This window comes from Phyllosticta capitalensis (assembly GCF_038381095.1).
Source record: "Phyllosticta capitalensis strain CBS 128856 chromosome Unknown BKA78scaffold_8, whole genome shotgun sequence".
Classification (NCBI taxonomy): Eukaryota; Fungi; Ascomycota; class Dothideomycetes; order Botryosphaeriales; family Phyllostictaceae; genus Phyllosticta; species Phyllosticta capitalensis.
Genome location: NW_027117446.1, coordinates 1,021,391 through 1,042,721, shown reverse-complemented (window position 1 = coordinate 1,042,721; position 21,331 = coordinate 1,021,391). Strand labels below are relative to the sequence as shown.

Genomic DNA, 21,331 nt, shown 5'->3' with positions numbered 1-21,331 from the left:
ATTGGCCCGAGCTTTGCGCCTACATGGTCTTCTGCCTTCCCTTCACGGCCATCCTTCTTCCTCTCTTTAGCCACCAACCTCAGAAGATTCCTGATCTGAGCGCGGAGCCCCAAGAACCACCACTCCACCCCAAATTCTCATCGCCCCACTCCTCAACAACAACACCGGCTCTGCTCCTCCAGAGCAAACCAATTCGACTGCAACAATGGCTCAGATCACGCCTCCCGCCCAGACTTTTGCGACGCTTTCCGACATGCTTCTTTCTAAGATCACGGACTGCGAGAAGCTGAAGGGAAACGAACTAGTTCGTCTGAGCCCGATCATCAATCAGCTCCAAGCCGACAACGCCGCTTTGAAGGCCAACCTTGGCACCGACACTCCCACTCTCACGTCCGATGTTCTCAAGATCATGACAGAGGTTCCCATCAAATGCTTCGTCACGCCCGCACCCGGCCTCTTTGACGAGGTGATGCCCGAGTTGGCCGATTTTGAAATCACGTATGAGGATGAATTTGGCAACGACCAGAGGTTCAATAGAGTCATGCAAGGATTTGCCTTCTTCTGCAAGACGGAAGAGGTTCTCCTCCGGACCTTTGAGGCGGTGAAGAAGCTTGCAATCGACAACCAGGCCCTCAGGACCCAGACGCTTCTGCTTGCGTCGGGAGACGAGCTTGCAGAGCTGGAGAAGGCCAATGGAATGTTGCCGCTGCTTGACACTTTCAGTACGTATCTTCACACCATTTCTGCCTACAAAGCCGTGTACTTACTTTGCTCCACAGTTCGTCGTGTCCCATATAAGGTATCCAGCGACTGCATTGTCCCCGACAACGATCCGATGAACGCCTACGAGCTCTTTTCACACTACCACAAGTACACTGACTTGGTCTTGGAGGAATTGATTCCCGTGGCTGGAGTGGACAACGCTTTCCACTATCCTTTTACAGAGTACTACATCCCGCCCCTTTGGACCGATGGAGTCACATCATCAGCAATCTGCTGGAAGAAGACTCAACCGCAGAGAATGTACAAGTGGGAAGGAATGGTGGAGATTCTAGAGCCAGGAGAAGGAGGTGGGAAGCGTTGGTTCCCTACCCTTCCTGCAGGCGGAAGATGGGAATACTAAAAGTCTCTAGCGATTCCGGCCGGATTCATGGGCTGGATTCAACTTGGATGCGGCGGCGACTGTCCGAAGGAGGTAGATGGCAGAGGCTAGCTGGTTGCAGCCATAACGGTACAAGGCGGGTAATTACCTGCATTTACTCTTTCGGTATTTGACTCGCAAAAACGTGGTCTTTTTTCTCCTATATTTGAGCGTCACCAGTGCTGATTCTGCAATATACAATGGAGTGCCAGTTTTTTGGGCTCCTCATTGCGCACCTCAATCCGTACATAGTTCTTGTTCCATTCTGCTGATCTCGTGGTGAGACCTAGTAGTAAGTCAGTCGATAGAAGCTCACTTTGGGGAACTGGGGTTCTAACCACCGCCATCTCGTGGAAGAAGGCTGAGTTAGGAAGAATGTACAAATGGGAGAGAATGGTGGAGGTAGATGAACCGGGTGATGTGGGCGGTCTTCGATGAGTTCCACCGCTGCCGGAAGGTGGATTGTGGGTATATTGAGATTGGGACGACAGTTTAGTGGGCTGGTATAGAGACTTGGGCATCTAAATCTCTTTGCGTAGCAGACGATCGACAGAAGCTTTGAAATTGCCGCCACTGTGGTGTTGCGCGGCTGACATATTTTTCGGGTTGCTTTCTCCTGGTTATCGATTCACAGTAAGTTGGGCTTCTTTTCGGCCCTCCTTGTGCGTCTCCCGTACCGCATGGGCACAGACAATTCCTCAAGGATGGTCAGGTCAAAGTACACCGCGTCCCGTTCAGCGTTTCCAGCGACGATCCCGTTTCCGAAAACGACCCAATGCACGCATACGAGGAATTCTCGCGTGCCCGCCAGAGGGCCGACATGGTCCTAATGGAGCTCGTCCAGGTTCCTGGCACGCGTAGCCGCTTTTGCTACGGAGTGGTTTGTCCCGCCGCTGTAGGCAGATGGAGTACCATCCACGGCCGTCGCGTGGCGCAAGGTAGAACCGGACAGGCTTTACGAATTTGAGGGCAGGGCGGAGGCGAAGAACACCGGTCACGATGGGGTCATAAGCTGGTTTCCACCACTGTCCAAGGGCGCTAAGTGGGACTTCCAAGACGCGGAGGAGGCGGCGGAAGAGGAGACAGAGGCGGCGGAGGCCGAGTGAGTCTCGCCTTCCTGGCCAGCATTGAGGATGATGCCGTAGAACCTAGGAGTGAGCCTCGCATTCATGGCCAGCGTTGGGATTGGTGCCGCGAAAACTTCGAGGGCGGGCAGGTGGGGATAGCCGGTGGTGTCTTTGGAGGTGCACTGATATAGCAAATAGAATCGATGGTGTCTTCCTCGTTGCCTGAATTCCAAATGCGTGGTCCTCCGTTCGTTTTAATTGCTCATTGCCAGTGCCGAATTTGCAGCCCCCAATGACGGACCAATCTGTAGCTTCCCGGTTGAGCACCTCGCTTTGTGCATCGTTCTTTCCTTTTTCCATTATTCGGGCATCGGGTCGAAACATGGCATTGAGTGAATAGCGCAGTTGGACCACTTGATTCGACGAAGTCATGCGAATGACATGCAAAGATTGAAACTGCTTGCCTCTGGTGCGAGCGTCGAGTCTTGCAGAGAGCTGTTAGTCGGCAAGACAGGGATGGTTCGCGTTGGCCAGGCAACTCGCGGACAGTCCAACGGTCCGTTGAACCGGTTGCGCCGAGGCACAACTCTAAATCAACGTCGCAAGAAGACAACGTTCGACTGCGCGTCGTCTTTTCCGGTCCAACGCCCCTTTCACAATCTACGACTGTCCAGAGCCCAGTCTGTCGCTGCTACCATCGAGTTCAGGTATGGCTTTGCGACGACCAAAGGCTTGCACCGTCTGCCGCGGTATGTACAAGACGGAGGAGCTGTTCGAGGCCTACACGCCGAACGGTCAATCGTTCCCCGAATCAAACGTTGTTGCATAAATGGACGACGTATCAGGCTGATGGTGTCTGGCTCGCGGTCTTTTCGCGGCAATCGAACATGTAGGCCTCGAGGAACGGCGAACGAGTCTGCGGGCGCTCAAATGGTGTCTTGAAGTCGATGCTGGCCCTGTCAAGGTTTGTATATGTTCCAGAAAGATGGAAGCTGTCTGCAGTTTGCTTGTAAGATGAGAAGACAAATCAAAACGTAAGGATCAGTAGAAGTGCAGCAGCATCGCGTTGCCACTCCCTAACCCGAGCCTGGAAATTTTCATTCGCTTGATTGTTCTGCAAGCGAAGCTCAACCTCTTTACCTTAAGAAGAAGCGAGGATTCTCGCAAGTGGTGTTTCTGTCGGGAGCTTTTGCTTTGCGGCGATGCGGCTAGCCGATGCCGAAGTTGGGCGCGCTGGGGTGCGCTGGTTCTAGAAACGGTGGTCGAAGATGGAAGACGTACCGCTTTTCCGTCCGAGTGTGAAGCCATCTTGAGGCAGATTCAATGTTAGTTCAGGATTTCTACAGCTGATGTGGAGGACGCGTACCTTCAAAATTCTAAAGAGGATGGTTGTTCGGTGTTGGTGCGGTGGTGGGTGTTGGCAGGTAGTCACCTGGCGCAACTTCCACACCCACCCACTACGTGATGTGCCCAAACAAAAGATTTTCCTGAATATCGCCCTGGCTACACGTCCTCTTCCCTCCCGCTCTTTTCACCAATCGACACGAACTTCGGCACTGCTGCATTGGCCACAATACCGCAATGCCCTCCCTTTCGACTGCCGCCCGTGGCAGTGGAAATGATCCTGACCATCCCTACAACCGAAAGTGGGACAACAAATCTAGCAGCGAACTGTTAGTAGTGCGCATTCTCTTGCCTTACGACTCGCTGACAATGTTTAGGCTTGTAGACCATTGGACAGGTCTTTGTCTTCGCTGCGAACGAAAGGTCCATGACGATGGCTGGCGCAATTGCACACGCCAATGCATCCATTGCAACAGCACAACTTCTCACGTCGGTGACTTCTGCCCAAAAAAGGGTCGCAAATGGTTCAAGCGCCATGGAGGAAGAATAGTCGGACCAACCCGTCCCACCGGCAGTACGAGTGCTGCTTCCAGGACCGATGACCAAGAGTATCGCCGCCACCGCGCTGCTCAGCACAAAAGCGAGGATCGCTCTGGAAGCTCGACCCGACGTCGTAGTCGCTCTCCGCTCCGCCATCGCGATAACTCTCGTTTCCGTGAGCGTGGCAGAGGTGACAGGCCACCTCTTCGCCAGGCAAGACAAAGGAGCCTCTCCCCACGCCGCGATGGCTCGACTCGCCGTCAGCACGACAACAATTCTCCGGCTCCTCCTTCGGAAAATGCAGCTCTTCCTCACAGCCTCCCCGCGCCTCCCGCCGACACCCCACCCGTTGGCACCCCGAACAATGCCCAAATTTGGCAAATCGTCTGCCAGTTGGCGGTCGCACTCAAAAATGAAAACGATGCAATGCGTTCGCGCATCATCCGCTTGGAGGAGGAGGCTGGTGCGTCACGCATCCGTCTTGCGGGCTTGGAAGAACAAGTGACCAGGCTTCGGACTCGCGAGTCTGAGGGCATGGCGGGCGTTGCGGTCAGAGGTCCTGATGAAGGACTGGTCCCGACTTCTCGCTCGCCCCCTTCGGACCCCCGCCGCCGCAACAGACCAAGAACCGAGTCGTCTCCGCCACGTCACATGTGGTAATGTCAAGGGAGGGATGATCAGAAAGGGAAGGATTCGAGTCGCTGGCTTAGCGGCTGGCGCTCAATGTATCATAATAAAAATAGCGATCCAAAGTTCAGGCGGTGCCGTGGGTACAAATCAAATGACTCTATGAAAGACGATGTGCAACACATGATGTATGAATAACTATGGTTTGTTGAGGTCTCTTCGAAGTTCGGAGGCAGTGACATAGTTTCAATTGGGAATTCTCAGTCATCTGACTTTTTTCGTGGAGGGCCAATTGAAAAACGAAGAGGGAGAACGGCGCGACATGGCATGTGGGCGGGCGGGCAAAGCTCCAGGACTCGTATTCAGTGTCAATTACAGACATACAGGGAGTCTTCAGATGCAGCTGCAAGAAGAGTTGAGGGCGTTGGTGTCTGAAAATCTGTCAGTGAAGCGCAAGAAAACGCACTTACTGACAGGCTGGGTCAACATTGCGATGAACACAGTGATGGCTGCACATACAGCAAGTCGAAGCGGCAATGGCTGAGAAGAGTAGCTTACGATAGCGCTGCAAGTGCAGTGCCCAGCTGTGTATTAATATATTGAATTGGTCGCTTCGATTTCAATAACAAGCCGTCGTGGTGTAGTGGTTTAGCATGTTGGCATGTTAATCTGCACGGCCCGCTTACGTGAACCTCACAAGGTGAGGGCGATCATAAGATCGGCTCCAAGGAGCTCGACAGCTCGGCTGCCGGGTAGTTAACACGGTTAACGTTCCGAGGGTCGGTAAGGCAGAACATGACTGAAGACCTGAGTTCGATTCTCAGCTGCGGCATCTTTTTTTCTCCTTCTTCTTTTCTTTTTTTGCCCTCCAGTACCACGGCATACTGGCGTCGACCTGCTTTCAGAGGAGCAGTCAGTCACCAGTCCTGCCACGCTCCGCGGCCCTCCAACACCAAACACTCACCTCCACAATTGGCACCACCATGATGGCTGACCACAACGCGCCCGGCAAGGGCCACCAGCCACAGCAGTCTGAGCTCAACGATCATATTCGGTAAGCCGTTCGCTGTCCTCTTCACTAGATGTTCTGACAATAGTTCGGTAGCATCACAGTCCCTCAGAAAACGGCCACTAAAGGCACTGTTGATGAGAAGGCTGTGCCCGCTCTTAACAAGCCAGCCATTTCCCATAGTGAAGCCTCGTACAGCGCAATTGGCACCACCGCGATGTCTGATCACAGCGCGCCTGGCAAAAGCCACCAGCCAGAGCAGCCTGACCTTGATGGACGCAATCAGTAAGTCGTTCGCCATCCTCTTCACTGGACGCTCTGACAAAAGCTCTGCAGCACCAACGTTACGGAGCCCAAGACCACTGAAGGCACCGTTGACGACAAGGCCCAGCCCGCTCCGAACCAGCCAGCTCAATCCCGCAGTGAAGACCCGCACGGCAACGACGCGACCACACGCCTCAGCAACATCGTCGCCAAGTTCAGCGAGATGCGCGCCGACCTAGACGAAATCAAGGACAAGTACCCCGGCGACCGGCGCATCGCAATCCTCACGTCCGACTACCTGCTCTGCGCGATTGAGATCATCCCCTCCCAATCGCAGCTGTCGCCAGGCCATCTGGAGCGACTTTACGCTATCGGTCGCGCCGTGTCGGAGGTTTTTGTCGACGACGGCAGTTATGCTGGAAGGAGTCTGCTTGATGATCAAAGAGACTGGTTTACCATGGTGTTTGACCTCATCAATGAGTATGACTGGGACAACAAGGGCATGGCGCTTGCGTTTGAGTACATACACCTCAAGGCGAAGGTGACGCAGCTCCGCGAGGAGCAGGAGCAGGAGCAGGAGCAGAACCAGAAGTAACGTCTCTCTGAGGCGGCCGACCTGCTCCAGATAGATTCGAACGCTCCTTGGGCGTTCGCAAGCGGACTGTGCACTCAGCAAAGCCATGACCTCTTGGAGGCTTCAAGGTACGCGACACTCACCTAAGGGCGCTGAAAGCGAAGAGCTAACTTCAATAACAGATGTGCACGCGACCACTGTGACGGACAGTGCGGCAAGGAAAGAAAGATCATAGAGAGAGAGAGGGTTTTGGTTGGCTGAATGGTGGATTCTGGGTAGGGAATCATGAAAACAACGATTGAGAGAGGCAATGCAGGGAATCGAGAATGCATTGCAGACTATGAGAATCAATGAAATGCGACCTGACATGCAGCCTGTCCAAGGCATGACTTTTGTAGAAGAAGCAAGGAAATATTCCAAGAGACAGTGACCAAAGAAAATAAAGCCAAATCGGTCTAGAAAGACAACCGTATCCCATGCAGCAACATCAAGCTCCTCAAAATGACCTTCGACCCCTCCTCTCAATCACTCCACCCCTCCTCGCCTCTCAAGCGTCCACCAAACCCCAACTCCTGCTCCCTCTGCCGCTCCCGAGCAGCAGGCATAGCGTAGCGCCTCTCCATGCGGGGAATGTGCAAGCCCTCCGACTGTCCACGTCCCAAGCCCAAACCGACCTCATCGTCGTCGTCCACGCCCAAGATGAACGGACGCCGCCGCCTCATCGAACGGCCGCGCCGCAGCTGGTTGAGGATGCCGTCGTCGTCTTCGGAGGAGGAGAGGCCAACGCCACGGTAGGATCCCAGACCCAGACCAAGCCCGGTACCGAGGCGTGGCTCGGGAGGCGGGCTCAGCCTGTTTCCACGGCGGATGTAAGGGCGACGTTCGCGCTCTCGGTCAAGACCCAGATCGACGAGGGGCGGAGGAGGGCCAGATGCAGCAGAAAAGGCGCCACGGCGGCGAGACGACGGCGGCAGGAAAGACGAGGACGACTCGGAGGAAACGGGCGTCGATGGAGTAGGCGTAGGAGTGTGGAATCGGACGGTGGGCGGAGGAGAACGACTGGTTTCAAGACGGAACGAGCTCGCTGGCGGCGTCAGGCTGCGGGTGAGACTGCGGGAGCGGCGCGATCGACGCGAGCGAGGGCTGAGGGCGTGGCGAGTCCGGATGGTGGCTTGAGTGCGGGTTCGCGAGCGAGGGATGGAAATGGGAATGGTGCGCGGCGTGCTGGGAGTGGCGTCGGAATAGAATCGCGGACGGCTGCGGCTACGAAGCCGAGGACGAGAAGAGAGGGATGGCGGAAGTCGGCCAATGTTGAGTGCGAGATCGGAGAAGCGGTCGGCGAGGTTGTTGATGCTTGGAGGAGGGCCACGCGAGAGAGGACGGCGGGTATGGAGGCGGAAATCTTCGTCGATGATGGATGGGCGGTCGTCGTAGGGCGGCGGCCTTCGACCACGAGTTGCTCTGGCCCATCCCCAGCTGCGACGCCGCACGATGTGGACGCAGCCCTCTGACCTCCTGTCTCTCCTCTCTTCGCAACATGCGCAGCCGGGAGTGAATGGGTCAAAGGAACGTGCTCCGCAGCAACACACATCGTCTGCGTCTCCTCCTCCTCTTAGACCAACCTCGAATCCGTCGTCGCGATGCACTCTTCTTGGCACAGAAGACGACCTGAACAAGCTGCCTCGTCCACCTCTGCGCCTTACCCAGGCAAGACGTGGTCGCGTGATGAGCAGCTCCCGCGCATTGTCTTGGTCGCGGACAATGGCATAAGGTTCGGAATCGGGATCGCAGCGGCGGGTATGCATGCACCTGGAAGATGAAAGACAAGGACAAAAGTTGGAATACCAAGGACGATGAGTAGAACGTCGGTTCCAGGAGAATGACATGATGAAGAAGAAGAAGATGATGATGAAGGCAAATCCAAAAAATGCAGGGAATATAAAAGAAGGATATGCTGCCGCCAATGTGGACTTGACAGCATGCCGTCGAACAATCGCATTGTTTCCATTGCTTTGCCTCGACGTCAAACAGCCACGACCGGAAAAAAACGAAATGTAGATTTTTGGTTGGCGGCCACCAAGAATCTGCATCATTTTCTGCAAACCTGCAGTCAACCGCCAAGCATCAAGCACACGACACACCAATCGGAAGGATTGCAGAGTTCATCTTCAGGCACAGCCGGATGACTATGCGTCTGTAGCAATTGATCGACATGGCTACCTCCTGCAGATCGGCAGCCGGGACCATCTCCGCTTGCGGTAAAAGCATCGACGTAGTCCGAAATGAATAATTGAGGGGTAGGAAGAAGAGAATTCATTCGGGGTATACCATGATTAAAAGAGGTAGAAAAAAGGCAATGGATGCTCAGCGCGTGACTCGCTCCACGATTCGCAGCGTACTAATTGCAAACGTCAACAGCCAGGCCACGAGGGCCATCAAAAGGACTGCCGTCAGAGCCTTTTGCTTTTCGCAAACATCCGCAGCAAAGCACTTCTGGGACTCTTGATTGCTGGGCCTGACGCAGGCCCACGTAGAGTCGGTCAACGACTGAAATGCCTGCAAACAGTCAGTGCTGTTTTTCAACAGAGGGGGAAAGAGACCCACGATGCTCAAGTTGGCCGAGTCGAAGACGATGAATAAAAGGTCGAGAAAAATTAGTCGTAATTTGGACTTGGGGTTCCTCAATCCGAGCGGTCGGGCCGTGTACTCGTCCCAGGTGATGAAGCAAGTGTAGACAATAGCAATGACATCTACAATAATGGCCATGTAGGTGGATGATCCCGCGTCGCAGTCATAGCCGTCCTTCTTACGGTCGATCAGGTGGAATATACGGGCAGACAGGGCCAGGGCTGCCACGGAAAAGATGAGGACGTTGAGGCGAATGATGAGAGGAATGTAAGGGTTCCGCATGAGGATTCGCTGCAACACGTCAACACAAATCACATTGGTCACGTTTGCAAAACATCACACGGGGGCCACGAGGGCCAAGCAGATGGCCAACACAGGTTTGTCTCACATGTATCTTGCTGAGGCGTCTGTTCCTCTTGTCTTGGGTAAAGAGCCAGAATCCCGGCTGCTTTTCAGGGTCCGGCGTAGAGGGCTCCTCGGGTTCCCACGGCGCGTCCAGGTCCTTCATGTTTTCCCGCATCCAGTCACGCGACACCACCTCCGAGTTGCCCGTGGATGGGGGTTCGGGGTACTTGGAGGCCATGGCAAACGACCGCCATCTCGACGCGACTTCGGTGGGCGAGCCACTGGGCATGGGGGGCATGGCCTGGCGGGCATAGTCGTAGCGGCGACCGGCGGGAGCGTTGGGTCGGGGCGAGGGTTGGGAATTGTGGGTGGCTGGGCGAATCGTCTGCGGCGTGCGAGGGAGGAGGGAGGTGGGCGAAGTGGTGTTTTCTTGATCGCCAGGCTCGTCGGCTATGGAACGTACCCAGGCTGCAGTCTTGTTAGAACATGTAGAGAAAGTAGGCAAACGCGTGGGGAAACATACGGGGAATGGTTCGTGGGGGAGAGTCGGAGTCGACGGCCATGGCTAGCCTAGGACCAGGACCGCGACTGAGCGAGCGAGCGAGCGACTGGGAATGAATAACTTGAAGAGGAGGCCTGGAGGAGGGTTGGGAGGAGCCCCCAACGGGCTCAGCAGCAGATTGTCGAAAGAATTGAGTGGTGGAGGTCGGGATGATGCTTGGACCGACCGGCGGGTTTCCGGTTGCGCTTTTGGGGAGCCTGAGAGATTCCGGATATTGGGAGTGACGTTATGCGGCTCCGCGACGTCGTGTGCCTCAGCGCCCGCCGAAACCTTGCCCGTTTGCTGCTGCTTGGTTCTCAACCAGGAACTCCCTCAACTAGACGCGACTATACCTGGTTACGCATTCGGAGCCCTATCGCGCGCCGCCGCCCCCAACGACCTCACTCCGTCGCCTCGCCATGCGCCTCTTCCTTCTCCCCATCTCCACCCGTCGCGCCCTCATCTACTGCGAGCGCCCCAGCGTTGGCACCCCCGGCCACCAAGTCTCGCTGCTCGACAAAGCCACAAACAAGGCAAATCAGACCTGGGCCAACTGGGAAAAGACGCCATCCGATGCGCCATGGTATCGCGGTGGCTGGAAGCGCTCCGTCACCCTCCACGGCAACAAGGTCCTGCGACGCATACCCTACCAAGAATGGGGCCTAAAGACTCTGCCCGCCCTCAGCGGCGGCCGGAGGCAAAACGAACTGGATGGCGTTGACAAGGTTGAAGTCACCTTTCCGGGACTTTTCCTCAAGCAGGATCGCGTTTTTCCCCTGCTGAAACAACTGGCCACCGAGAGGCAGTCGCTGCACAGAAAGCGCTTTTGGTGGAGCATAGTCGGCATGCCCATTTCCGCGCCTTTTGCGCTGGTGCCCATGTATGTCCCAAGCCAATCCTCAAATACGTCGCTAATTCTCGCAGAATACCAAACATTCCCTTCTTCTACCTCGTCTTCCGCGCATACTCGCACTGGAAAGCATTGTCTGGATCCAAGCACCTCGAATTCCTGCTGAAGCACAACCTGATAAAACCTACGCCTTCAACTGAGCTTGACGAAGCGTACGCCGCCGGCCTCATTCATCCCCGAAGAGATGATTCGCGCAATTCCCCGCCTCCCACCAAGGAGCAAATTGAAGAGGTAGCAGAGATTGTTGAACGGCAAACAAACAATGGCTCCGAAGACGTCATGGTGCTGCAAAAATGGAACGGCAAGCTGCTCGCAGAAAGATTCCACCTGCCCGAGATGGAGGTGGAAATCGAGCGAGCGGTGGAGCAAGTCGAAAGCTCCATCAAGGCCAAGGAAGAACTCAAAGAGGAAAAGCAGGAGATTGAAAAGTCGACGTCGTATGGCAAAAACGGCGTCATGAGCAAACACGAATCCAAGAGATAAAAAGCTGGAATATGGTATACGGCGCATTGGACAGAAAAGCATAGGTATGTATGATGTCATGTATCTGAACGTATGTATATATCACAACTTAGACTACGAATGACCCAGGTCACATCTCGACTTCAAATCCTATTAGTTTGCGGTGAATCCGCCGTCGACAGGAATTGCCACTCCAGTCATCCAGGTATTCGCGTCAGAGCCCAAGTACACGGCCAGACTCGTGAAATCAGCCGGCTTACCCAGGCCCCTGAACGGATGTTTGCTCGCGAGGAAGGTCCGGTTCTGGTCGTTGTCAACGAGGAACGGGTCCAGCAAGGCCGTGTCGGCGTCTAAACATGTTAGCGGTGAAGCTGAGATGGGGGTGTGCGACTTGCATCCGGGACAAATGACATTGACATGGACACGATGCGGCGCCAGATCCAGCGCAGCAGTCTTGGTAATGGCCCTGGAAAATATTAGCCCACGCGCCGATTCAATAATGACCCAGGATACTCACACTGCGGCATGCTTCGACGAGTTATAACTGACTAGATCTTGTCAGTATCACACGACAAAAACTCGGCAGCACACTTACTCTGCCACCCGTTGCCAGTCAACCCGTAAACACTGGCAATGTTGACAATGGACCCCCGATCGCCAATTGGAGAAGGCTCCTGGCCAATCATCTGCTTGGCCGCATACTTGGTCCCAAACAAGACACCATTGGCGTTGATCTTCATCGTCGGCTCCCACATGCGCTCGACGTTGAGCTCCCAGACAGGACGGGGGTCGGCGGCTTCGGGGGCAATGCCTGCGTTGTTGACGAATCTGGTGGACACGGCGTCAGCGAATGGCGAGCGGAGCAATTTTGTCGCCGACATGAGCTGAAGGGCGCAAGGCACAAGACTCACATATCAATCCTCCTGCCAGCGCCAATCTCCTCCGCCCAGCTCACAGCCCTCTCGGCCAACTTCTCCACGGCCTCCTCACTGCCCGTATCCGTCTCCACAAACAGCGCCTTGCCGCCGACCTTCAAAACCGTCTCGTGGGTCGGCAGCAAATCCGCAGCCTCTTCTCCCACCGCAACCGCGTCGAGCAGGTAGCGGTACTCGGCGCCTGCGCGCGGGTGCGGCGCGGGGGAGAGGTCGGCGCAGACGACAGAAGCGCCTTCGTAGGCGTAGGATAGCGCAATGGCCCGGCCGATGCCCTTCGAGGAGCCGGTGATGACGGCGACTTTGCCGGCGAGGAGCGGCCGCGGGTTGGGCCATGGTGCTGTTGCTGTTGGTGTGGCGGTGGTGGACATGTTTGCAGAAAGGGCAGGGGGGAAATGGGTAGCTGTTTGCAAGAGGCGTTGGGAGGCGGAGAGACTCATGTAAAATGTAAGAGGAGAAATTCAGTAGCAGAAAAGTAGACGAAGACAATAAAAGGGAGGACAAGTCAGCTCAGCACAGACGACCCGTCACCGCTTTCAACCGACAGCGAGCGCGAGAAAAATCTACAGTAGAAACTGTTATACGTGCGTAGGTACAAAATAGGCAGAGCGTAAGAAAGCGGAGCGTCGTCGCGTGAAGAAATTCAGCCCCCAAAAAAGCGTCCACCACATCTGGACCTCGAGGCTCTTTTATATCCGCCACACCACGCCTCTTCCAGCCTTAGCCGGGGGCCCACGCGCGCCGATCCACCTACCTCTACCTCGTGGAGCTTGCCGATTACCCTTTCGCGGATGTCTTTCCCTCTTATTCGTCATGTTGTGGAAGCGTGGTTGTGCGCGAAGAAAAATAGGTAGGCCTATCCGCGTGCGTTATCGGCCAAGAAGATGACATGACGTGAGGAGCCAGAGGCGTTGCACCCCGCAAGCCCCCGCACGCGGCATGCGAGCATTTGGCGTGCAATGATGTGTGTACAGCAGAAAGAGGAGCATGATGTGCATTGGATGATTGACAGGGTACATGAAGTGGTACTATTGACTCGGAGGAGTAACAAGAGAGCAGCTGGCTGCGTCACACCGACCTAATCCATGATTTGCAGCCCGTGTGTTGTTTTAGCGCTGCCGTTGACGGACGGCAACCTGGAAACGAAACCAAAGAGACGAGGACATCATGAGACTCTTTCCCTTTTCCCTTATCAATTGCAAAAAAGGACCGCCTTCTTTATTCACCATGTCCCATGGCAAGGATGCGCGGACGAACCTAACCTCCGTCTCCGCACGCACGCCCCCCCCCCCTCCTGACAGGACCGGGCTCTCCACCATCATCATCGTCACCCAAGCTCCTTTCCCTTTCCAGCGACTGCCTACCTACCCATATATCTCCGTCCAATGCAGAGTCGCATTCTGCTGGGAGACGTCGCAGGTCATTGGCCGGATCAGGTTGCAAGCCACAGCACATCACCGTAGTCGAGCTTGCTTCCCCTGGACCCTTCTTCGTTAATGTTGAATACCACTTCGCCGCGCGAGGCAACTCTGCCGATGTCGGACCAGCAATCCTCTCCATCTACTCTATCCGAGCATGTTCTGGCGAGGAGGAGAAGGAACTCGAGGCGGGGGAGTTTCTGTGTTCCCTGTCCCGCCAGTCGGTTGACTCGTCTCGTCTCGTGCTTGTGTTTTCGATCGCGTTGCGCACCACCTACATGTACCTTCCTTTCTAGCCGAAAACAACGGGTTCGGATGGGTTTGACTGGCCCAGAGTCTACCTTTTCACTTGACGTCCTCTTGCTATATATGGCGAGTCGGTCGGTCGGCTTACCTACCTGCCTGCCTGCCAGCTTTCTGCTCTCTGCGAGGGGGATGACAGAAAGTAATAAAGCGGGAGAGTTGGCGGAGACAAGAGGCGTTGTTTTGACAGAGCAGTCACAAAGATGAAAAGGAGACCCAATAGATTAATTACGCATTCCGATCCGTGTCCAATACAAGCCAACAAAAAAAGCCGAACAGAAAGATAATCAAACAAGGCCTTGTTTATGCATTCCTCAAGCGTACGCGTGCGCGCGCCCAAAACAATTGAGAGAATGACATCCAATTACCGGTACCTAACCGATGCAGACAAGAAAGAAGAAGGACATCAAGGAGGACGCCGAGTAGACACCAGCCCAGCCATCACCACCACTGCTACTACCACAACTATCCCATCCCATCTCAACCTTTGCCCATCCGCAGCGCTGCGTAGTGCAGCATACCATGGTTGCCCACGAGGGTCTTCCGCAATGAAGGAAAACCAAAGCACCAGCCTCCCAAGCCCAAGGCCAGCCCAGCCATTACATGCAGACAGACAAACCGATGGAAGGTAGATGGGTACGTGAGCCTTGGAGCCAGTACAACACATCCCGATGTCGAACAATGGTAGGAGGTTGAAATTTGAAAAAAATGATAGGTGTGATCCAATAGAAATGCCAGAGAGTTGCCTCGAGTAATTATGATGCAAAAGATTCTTCCAAAGATGGCTGCAGTGCAAGCAGTTATTTTTGCTCCTTCCTTCTCTCGTGTGGTGTGGTGTGGTGTGTGAGTGTGAATCCAGTAGGTTGTTGAGCCGCTAAATGTCAAAAAAAGAACAAGAAAAGAAAAAGATCTGAATGAATCCTTCCGCCGCCCAAACCTGGCATAAAAAAGCAAATGTCCTTTTTTCTCCCTTTCCAATTCTTCTGATTTCAGTCGTTTCCTTCTTCGCTCGGCCATTACAACTGCCCGCTGAGGATAGCCTCGGTGGCGCCTAGTCAAAGTTAGTATGGTTGCGGGAGTACAGGAGGGTGGTTGGGGATACTCACTTCCAATAAACGCCCTCTTCGAATCCATGCTGACGCCAAACCGGTTCTCCAGCTCCATTTTGATGCTCTTCTTCGTAACAGTCATCAGATCCGATGTCCGCAGAATATCGCGAATCTCGGCCAGAATAGCGTCTTCGCTCGGCATGTGTGCCATATCCGCCATCTCCATGCCGCCGTCGCCGTACGGTGTGCCGTAGCCGCTTGGTGCCAGGCTGAGGCGCGATCCGTACCGTGGAATGTCTCCGCCCATGCCCGACATGGGGCGCGACGGCGGGAAGCCGTATTCAGAACCGCCACCGCCGCCCTGGTAGACATTGAGGTGCGACTTGGTGCCGTAGCTGAAGCCGGAAACCTCGGAACGGTCGTCGCGCTGGGTTTGTGCCTCCCAGAGTTCGACCTGGTAGTCCTCCCACTTCTTCTTGGGGATGGAGGCGGGGTCGAACTTGCCCTCGTCCGAGACGACAATCTTCTCTCCCTTCTCGCCTTGGATGACACGCGTGTTGCCCCAGGAGAAGTCGTCCATGTGCCAGAAGGCGTACAGGGGCAGTGCGAGCGAGAAGATGGGCGTGGCCAAAATATAAATAATCATCCAGCCAATCATCTCCCACTTGCGACGAAGAATGAAGATGATACCCTGCAAACCGTAAATGGCTCCGAGAAGGATAAACGTCATGATAGGTACGGTGTCGGGATGCGTTGCCAGGAGGACAATCATGTAGACGAGGTAGCCAACAATGACGGGCTGGACAATGGTGGAGATGAGATCGAGGAAAACGACGAAGCGCATACTGAAGCAGCAGAAACCACAAAGCTGTTGCAGAGGAACAAGCTCAGCCAAGTTGTGGACTGTCGAGTTGATCCAGCGACGACGTTGCGACGTAAAGACCTTGAAGCTGTCGGGGGCAATGGTCCAAGCGTGCGCGCGGAAAATATACTTGGTCTTGTAGCCAGAGTGGAACTTGATCAGTAGCGTGGTCAGATATCTGTCTTCTCCGAGGTGGAGCAGATTCTTCATGTGGAGAGTGTCGACGCGGTTGACGGCGTAGTTCTCGACGACTTCCTTGCTGACAAAGAGCGGCTTTCCAGTCTCAGCAGCGCGAATGCGGTACATGGAGAAACAACCGGGCAAGCAAGTGACGGATCCAAAGAGGGATTCGAAAGCCTTGGTGAGATTGTGCGAGATGTAGTATTCGTACACCTGCATCATCGTGACAAATGACGCTTTGGCGTTGGACAGTGCAGTCTCACCACAGAGACCGAGTAGGCGCGTGTCGTGGAGGAAGGCAGCTATGAACCGAGTGGCAGCGTCCGGTGCAACGACTGTATCGGCATCGATTTGCAGCAAGAACTCATAGAATGTCGGATTGACACCTATAATGTTTCGTATCTGGTGATGCAATTCGAGCTCGAGGGGCGACATGGGCAGGTTGTAGTGAACACGGTTAAGGAAGCGCATCAAGACCATCTGGGAGTCACGCTTGCCACGGTTACCAGGCCTAAAAAGTCAGTTGTGCACATGGATAGTCGGAGAGATCACATACCTTGACACCTCGGAAGGCTTGCCAGTCTTGACGACAACGACGAAAGGAACGATGTGACCCTGGACTTCGTACAGACCAGAGTAGACTTTGCCCATGTTGTGCTGCTTCATACCTTCGCCCAAACTCTCAAAACTCAACGGTTCAGGATCCACAGCATCGGAGACGCCCAAGATATCAAGGACGATTCTGGGCGTTGGTCTGTCGTTGCCTTGTCCAATAATCATACCGTCGCAAATGATGAAGAGAAGCTTGCGCTTGTCGTCGTACTTCATGCGAGCAGCAGAGTCGAGGGCACGACGCAAAGAGTCTTCATCTTCGGTATAGACGGGGACCGTGCAAATGAGGAACTTGTCCAGGTTCTCTGGCATGTTCTTCTTGCCAAACTGCAGCGCAGCCAAGAACTTGAACAGAATGACCGAGACCAGCAGAATCGAAATGGCGAGCAAAAGCCACTTGGCAAACACGCAGCGAGTCGAGTTACGAGTGTCGACGTCGCCAACGTAAAAGAGGTAGTCCAAGCAGCCTTGCATGTTTTCACGCATGGTCTGATTGTAGGAGAGTGCTTGCCAGTACTTGGTCACGTCCTGTCCCGCGCGGGTCTGGAAGAGCTGAACCGTCTGGGTGTCCATAAAGTCGGAGTCGATGCCTGTCTTGGAGCCATTGTACCACCACGGAAAGTCTGGATCACGACCGCCGACCACATACGAGGTAAAGTCGTAAACCTTGTCATGCAAAATGGCAATCGAGTTTTGCTTCTTGGCCAAAGTCTTGACGTACTCGGGGCTGTAACCGACGCGACCCTTCATGTAGTTTGCCTTCATGTAAGTCTGCTGCTCCCAGAACCAATCGGGTCGGCTGTCGTTGGTAGCCCACCGGAAGTCGTGGTAGAGGGCATTCTTGTCCGTAGAGCTGACCAAAGTGTCCGTGGAAGAGTAGTTGTGGTTCTTGTAGTCGAGCTGGACAGCTGGGTTGATGGATCCGTCCTTGCCATTGCAAAGAGCCGAGACTTGGACGGGGAAGAGATTCGTAGCGTCCTTGCCGGCGTACTTTTTCAAGCTCTTGGTCGGAATGATGCTGGGATAATGGATTGGCAAAAAGGCGTTCAAGTCGTAAACGATACCACGAATGGCAACGTACGAGCCCTTGCCATTCTTCCCGTTGTAGCTGGTTAGTTCCGATTCCGAGTAGACGTGTTGAGTTGGGCAAATGAGGTTGGGGAAACCAATCATGAGGAAAATGACGCAGAAACACAGGAACCAGATGAGAAAGTTGATGGCAACCTTTTCTCGCCATGCCATGCGCACGTCGGGTCGAGGCATTTTGCCAATCTTTCTGACACTCCAGTCTGGAATCCACCATGTCAAAGCCCACACAAAGCGTGTCCAGCGTTTACGGCTGCCGGATTCCTTGTGCGTTTCGACCTCTTCCATTTTGATTTCGTTGCCCTTTTCTTCCATTTGCTCCCTCGTCTCCAGGCCGTGGAACAAGTCGCCATTGACCGCCGAATGCCCCGCCTCGGAACGAGCGTCGAGCTCACGGCTTCCAAAGTAGCTGGCTTTGTCGTCCTGGTAAAGCTGACCTGGGGACGGGGTGCCCACAAGGTGTACCCTGGATTCGCTGCGGTGGGCATCGCTGGGGTGGAGCATGCCGTCATCGTCATAGTCTCCTCCAACGTATCGGCTGCCACCAGTGTGCATCGTCTCGGAAACATCGGCAATTTCCAGCCAACATCTCTCGCTGAGGAATACGCCAGTAGCACCAACTCTTGCCTCATTCGACGGCCAGCCTTTTTGATCCACAATCATCTCAGCTCTTTCCCGCTCCGAAGCGACAACGACAGCTTCTTGCTCAGCAAGACCAAGGAGCTCGCCGAAGGGCAAGAAGAGAGTAAAGTCTGCATTTCGAAGACGCTGGCTGATTTCGGCAATGCCAAAAGTCTGAATTTGAGACCTCACACACTTGCTGTCGAACTGGTTGGCAATACGGCGATCGTTCGGCTTCAGACAAAAGACGAAATACGGGTTGGTGTCGGAAATTGCAAGAGACTTCGTAATGTTGTCGAGCGACGAGAGGAATTGACCGGCGGCGCCAGCTTGTTTGCCAGCACTCGCCTTGCGCCTCGTTGTCTGCGAGACCTCACTCATGGCATCGTCGTCCTCTTCAGTCTTGGCCTTGACCGAGCCGAAGCGCGAAGGACGCTGGCCTCTCTTGGCCATACTCGGCTGGCGCATGGGCTTGGAGCTGACTGAGGCTTGGACCACGGCAGTCCTCTCCTTGGGGTGCACAACCGTGTTGAGCGCATCCTGCTGGAACAGCTCACGGACAAACTCGCTCTTGGTGTTCCTGACCAGGTTGAGGAGGTCGCCAGAAATAATGTCACCATTCTCCTCGAGCAGACCCTCGACGGGATAATCCACTTCTCCAGCGTAGTGCTTGACCGTGAAAGAAGCGGCGTTGTTGGGGGTTGCAAAGTTGCTGCCGGGCATCACCGTCGTCGAGCTGCCAACAATGATGGACTGGTTCTTGTTCTGGAAGCGCTTACGCAAACTCTCGATAAACTGCAGGTCCGTCTTTCCGCGCTTCATCTGGTCGTCAAGAATGCTCAACAAGCCTACGCCGGGCTTCAGCAACCCCTTGACGGTCTCCGAGTTGTCAAAGTAGCTGGTCTGCGGAATGCTGACTTCCTCTGTCGACAAAAACTCATCCTGCTTCTCGAAAAAGCTTTGCAGAGCATAGTTGTACAAGCACTCAGAGGCAGAGTTGTTCAGGAGCTGGTCGAGGGTTGAACCGGTCGAGGAGACTTGGGAAAAGCCGGGGAAATCAACAATGGAGACGGTGTTTGAAACAGAGTCCTCGATTGCGCAGATTCTCTGGTTAATCGTCTCCATGACATAGGCCACGAGCAAGGCATAAAGGGTCCTGGCAAGCTCATCGGCATTCTGGCGAGCTCCCTTGGGGTCGAGCATGACCGTCACGCGCTCGCGGTGAAGAGTCTTGGACTTGTAGCCCAAGCTCTGCTCCAGATCCTCCATGCTGACGCCCATGAAAGCAGCAACGATGGAAAGCGTGTCCTTGTTCTTGACAACAGTGACATCTTCACCACCCTCGTGCGAGTAACCACCGCTGTCATCGGCTGTGGGGGTGGTGGCCTTGCCCATGGCGAATTCAAGCTGACCAATGTGCAAAATGGCCGCAAGAATTTGGCAAATCTCGGCAATGTCACTGCGAGGGAATTCAAGCTTCCTCAGGGCATTCTTGAATTGTTGAAAGCCCTCCTCGTCGTTGATGCCGACCTTGAGTTGAGTAGGGTGACCGAGGTAACGCCATCTCTTGGTGCCACCTGTGAGCCTGCGGCCATCGTGCGTGTGGCCCGAATCAAGGCCCAAGTGTTGCTTTTCGGCCGCACTTGTGCCCGCGAGCAGATAGTACAAAACGTGGAAGCTGCGCTCGCCCGTGGGTACCGAGGCAATTCTGCTGCGCTCCAACCTGTGGTCCAGAATCTTGCCACCAATCAGGGTCGGGTGAGTAGAGGTTGCCGTGTCATATTGGAGCTCGAGAAAAAGACCGGCTTTGGAAGCAATGGGCGTGGTCAGGGATTTTGTGCTCGTCAGCGTGTCAAAAACAAACGACGCGTACGAGACTTTGGAAGAGAGCGGTGTCGACGAAAACGAGAGAAACGACGACAGCAAGTGACAGCGCAGTGTCGTCTTGCCAGAACCAGATTCGCCACTGGACCATTTGTTAGCTAGGAGCGGCTTGCCAACGATGCAGCACTTACAGAAAGAGACAGGCCTGGTTTTCACTGCGGTGGCCCAGTCTCGTCCACGCTCTCTTTGCGAGATCCTGGACAGCGCCCATTGGGCTCCCTTCTGTGCCTCCATCCGGACCTCTCGCCGACGAGGTATAAGTATTAAGCGATACAATTCCGTGCGATGAGAGTTGGGCGGTAGGATGATGGGCGTGAAATCGGCTTGCGAGATGGGCAGTGATGTGGGTATCTGACTGCAAGTGGCCGGGCAGAGATGGCAGCGAGGCTTGAGCATGCTGGGCATGCGAGTTGCCCATGGAGTTGAGGGCCATGATGGCGGCCAGGTCCCAATCGCGGGACTACGGTGCGGAGATGTCTAGAGGAGGATACAGGTCGAGTGTGCGGGTTGTAAGGGGGGAGGAGAGGGCGGCGAAAGCACGTGGGAAGGGCGCGGTGTTTAGGAATGCAACTCAGTCGGCGGAGCGTCGCGATGGCAGAATGGGGGGAGGAGGTTCAGCGAGCGTCGAGCGGATAACGAGCGAAGGAGGGTTCGGCGGAGGAGGAGTAGGAAGGAAGCGGGAGGAGTAGCAGAAGCTACGGGAAGAGGATTCGAAAGGAAGAAGTGGCAGTGGCAGCAAAAGGTAGAGAGGTGGTGTTGAGCATCGGGCGTCCAAACCAGCCTGCAAAGGGCGAGACGCGGGCTGGTGGTGGCGCCCGGGCCCAATGCGCTAAGGCCATGGCAGGCCGGCTGCCCCCTACCCGTACAGAAAAGAGCGGCTAAGAATAGCCTTCCATCACGAACGCTGCGACGTCCATACTGTCTGCTGAAGA

At 54.9% G+C, this 21,331-nt stretch overlaps 7 protein-coding genes across 7 annotated transcripts; 3 read left to right on the top strand and 4 right to left on the bottom strand.

Annotated features, from left to right (window-relative positions):
• Positions 1–205: 205 nt before the first annotated feature.
• Positions 206–1,123, top strand: BKA78DRAFT_373674 (uncharacterized protein; the record flags this gene model as incomplete). Its single annotated transcript, XM_066892772.1, has 1 exon — positions 206–1,123. The coding sequence occupies one exon, from the start codon at positions 206–208 to the stop codon at positions 1,121–1,123; it is 918 nt and encodes a 305-aa protein (XP_066741923.1).
• A 2,666-nt stretch (positions 1,124–3,789) lies between these two features.
• On the top strand, positions 3,790–4,782 carry BKA78DRAFT_381650 (uncharacterized protein; the record flags this gene model as incomplete). Its single annotated transcript, XM_066893015.1, has 2 exons — positions 3,790–3,881; positions 3,930–4,782. 2 exons carry the CDS (start codon positions 3,790–3,792, stop codon positions 4,750–4,752), a joined length of 915 nt encoding a protein of 304 aa, XP_066741922.1. The 3' UTR covers positions 4,753–4,782.
• Positions 4,783–6,797: 2,015 nt separating this feature from the next.
• On the bottom strand, positions 6,798–8,935 carry BKA78DRAFT_320375 (uncharacterized protein). Its single transcript, XM_066888948.1, has one exon. The coding sequence runs from the start codon at positions 8,657–8,659 to the stop codon at positions 7,088–7,090; it is 1,572 nt and encodes a 523-aa protein (XP_066741921.1). The 5' UTR covers positions 8,660–8,935; the 3' UTR covers positions 6,798–7,087.
• On the bottom strand, positions 8,795–10,300 carry BKA78DRAFT_175699 (uncharacterized protein). The gene is made up of 4 exons (XM_066883321.1): positions 10,063–10,300; positions 9,583–10,007; positions 9,171–9,485; positions 8,795–9,122 (listed from the first exon to the last, which is right to left on the bottom strand). Exons 1-4 carry the CDS (start codon positions 10,100–10,102, stop codon positions 8,931–8,933), a joined length of 972 nt encoding a protein of 323 aa, XP_066741920.1. The 5' UTR covers positions 10,103–10,300; the 3' UTR covers positions 8,795–8,930.
• Positions 10,301–10,499: 199 nt separating this feature from the next.
• On the top strand, positions 10,500–11,473 carry BKA78DRAFT_254727 (mitochondrial K+-H+ exchange-related-domain-containing protein; the record flags this gene model as incomplete). Its single annotated transcript, XM_066884928.1, has 2 exons — positions 10,500–10,960; positions 11,005–11,473. The coding sequence occupies 2 exons, from the start codon at positions 10,500–10,502 to the stop codon at positions 11,471–11,473; spliced, it is 930 nt and encodes a 309-aa protein (XP_066741919.1).
• A 66-nt stretch (positions 11,474–11,539) lies between these two features.
• On the bottom strand, positions 11,540–13,197 carry BKA78DRAFT_175696 (uncharacterized protein). The gene is made up of 5 exons (XM_066883320.1): positions 12,364–13,197; positions 12,048–12,280; positions 11,970–12,000; positions 11,848–11,918; positions 11,540–11,802 (listed from the first exon to the last, which is right to left on the bottom strand). The coding sequence occupies exons 1-5, from the start codon at positions 12,822–12,824 to the stop codon at positions 11,606–11,608; spliced, it is 993 nt and encodes a 330-aa protein (XP_066741918.1). The 5' UTR covers positions 12,825–13,197; the 3' UTR covers positions 11,540–11,605.
• Positions 13,198–14,448: 1,251 nt separating this feature from the next.
• BKA78DRAFT_175726 (chitin synthase-domain-containing protein) lies at positions 14,449–20,963 on the bottom strand. The gene is made up of 3 exons (XM_066883322.1): positions 20,531–20,963; positions 16,753–20,481; positions 14,449–16,707 (listed from the first exon to the last, which is right to left on the bottom strand). The coding sequence occupies exons 1-3, from the start codon at positions 20,830–20,832 to the stop codon at positions 14,586–14,588; spliced, it is 6,153 nt and encodes a 2,050-aa protein (XP_066741917.1). The 5' UTR covers positions 20,833–20,963; the 3' UTR covers positions 14,449–14,585.
• Between the last annotated feature and the right edge of the window lie 368 nt (positions 20,964–21,331).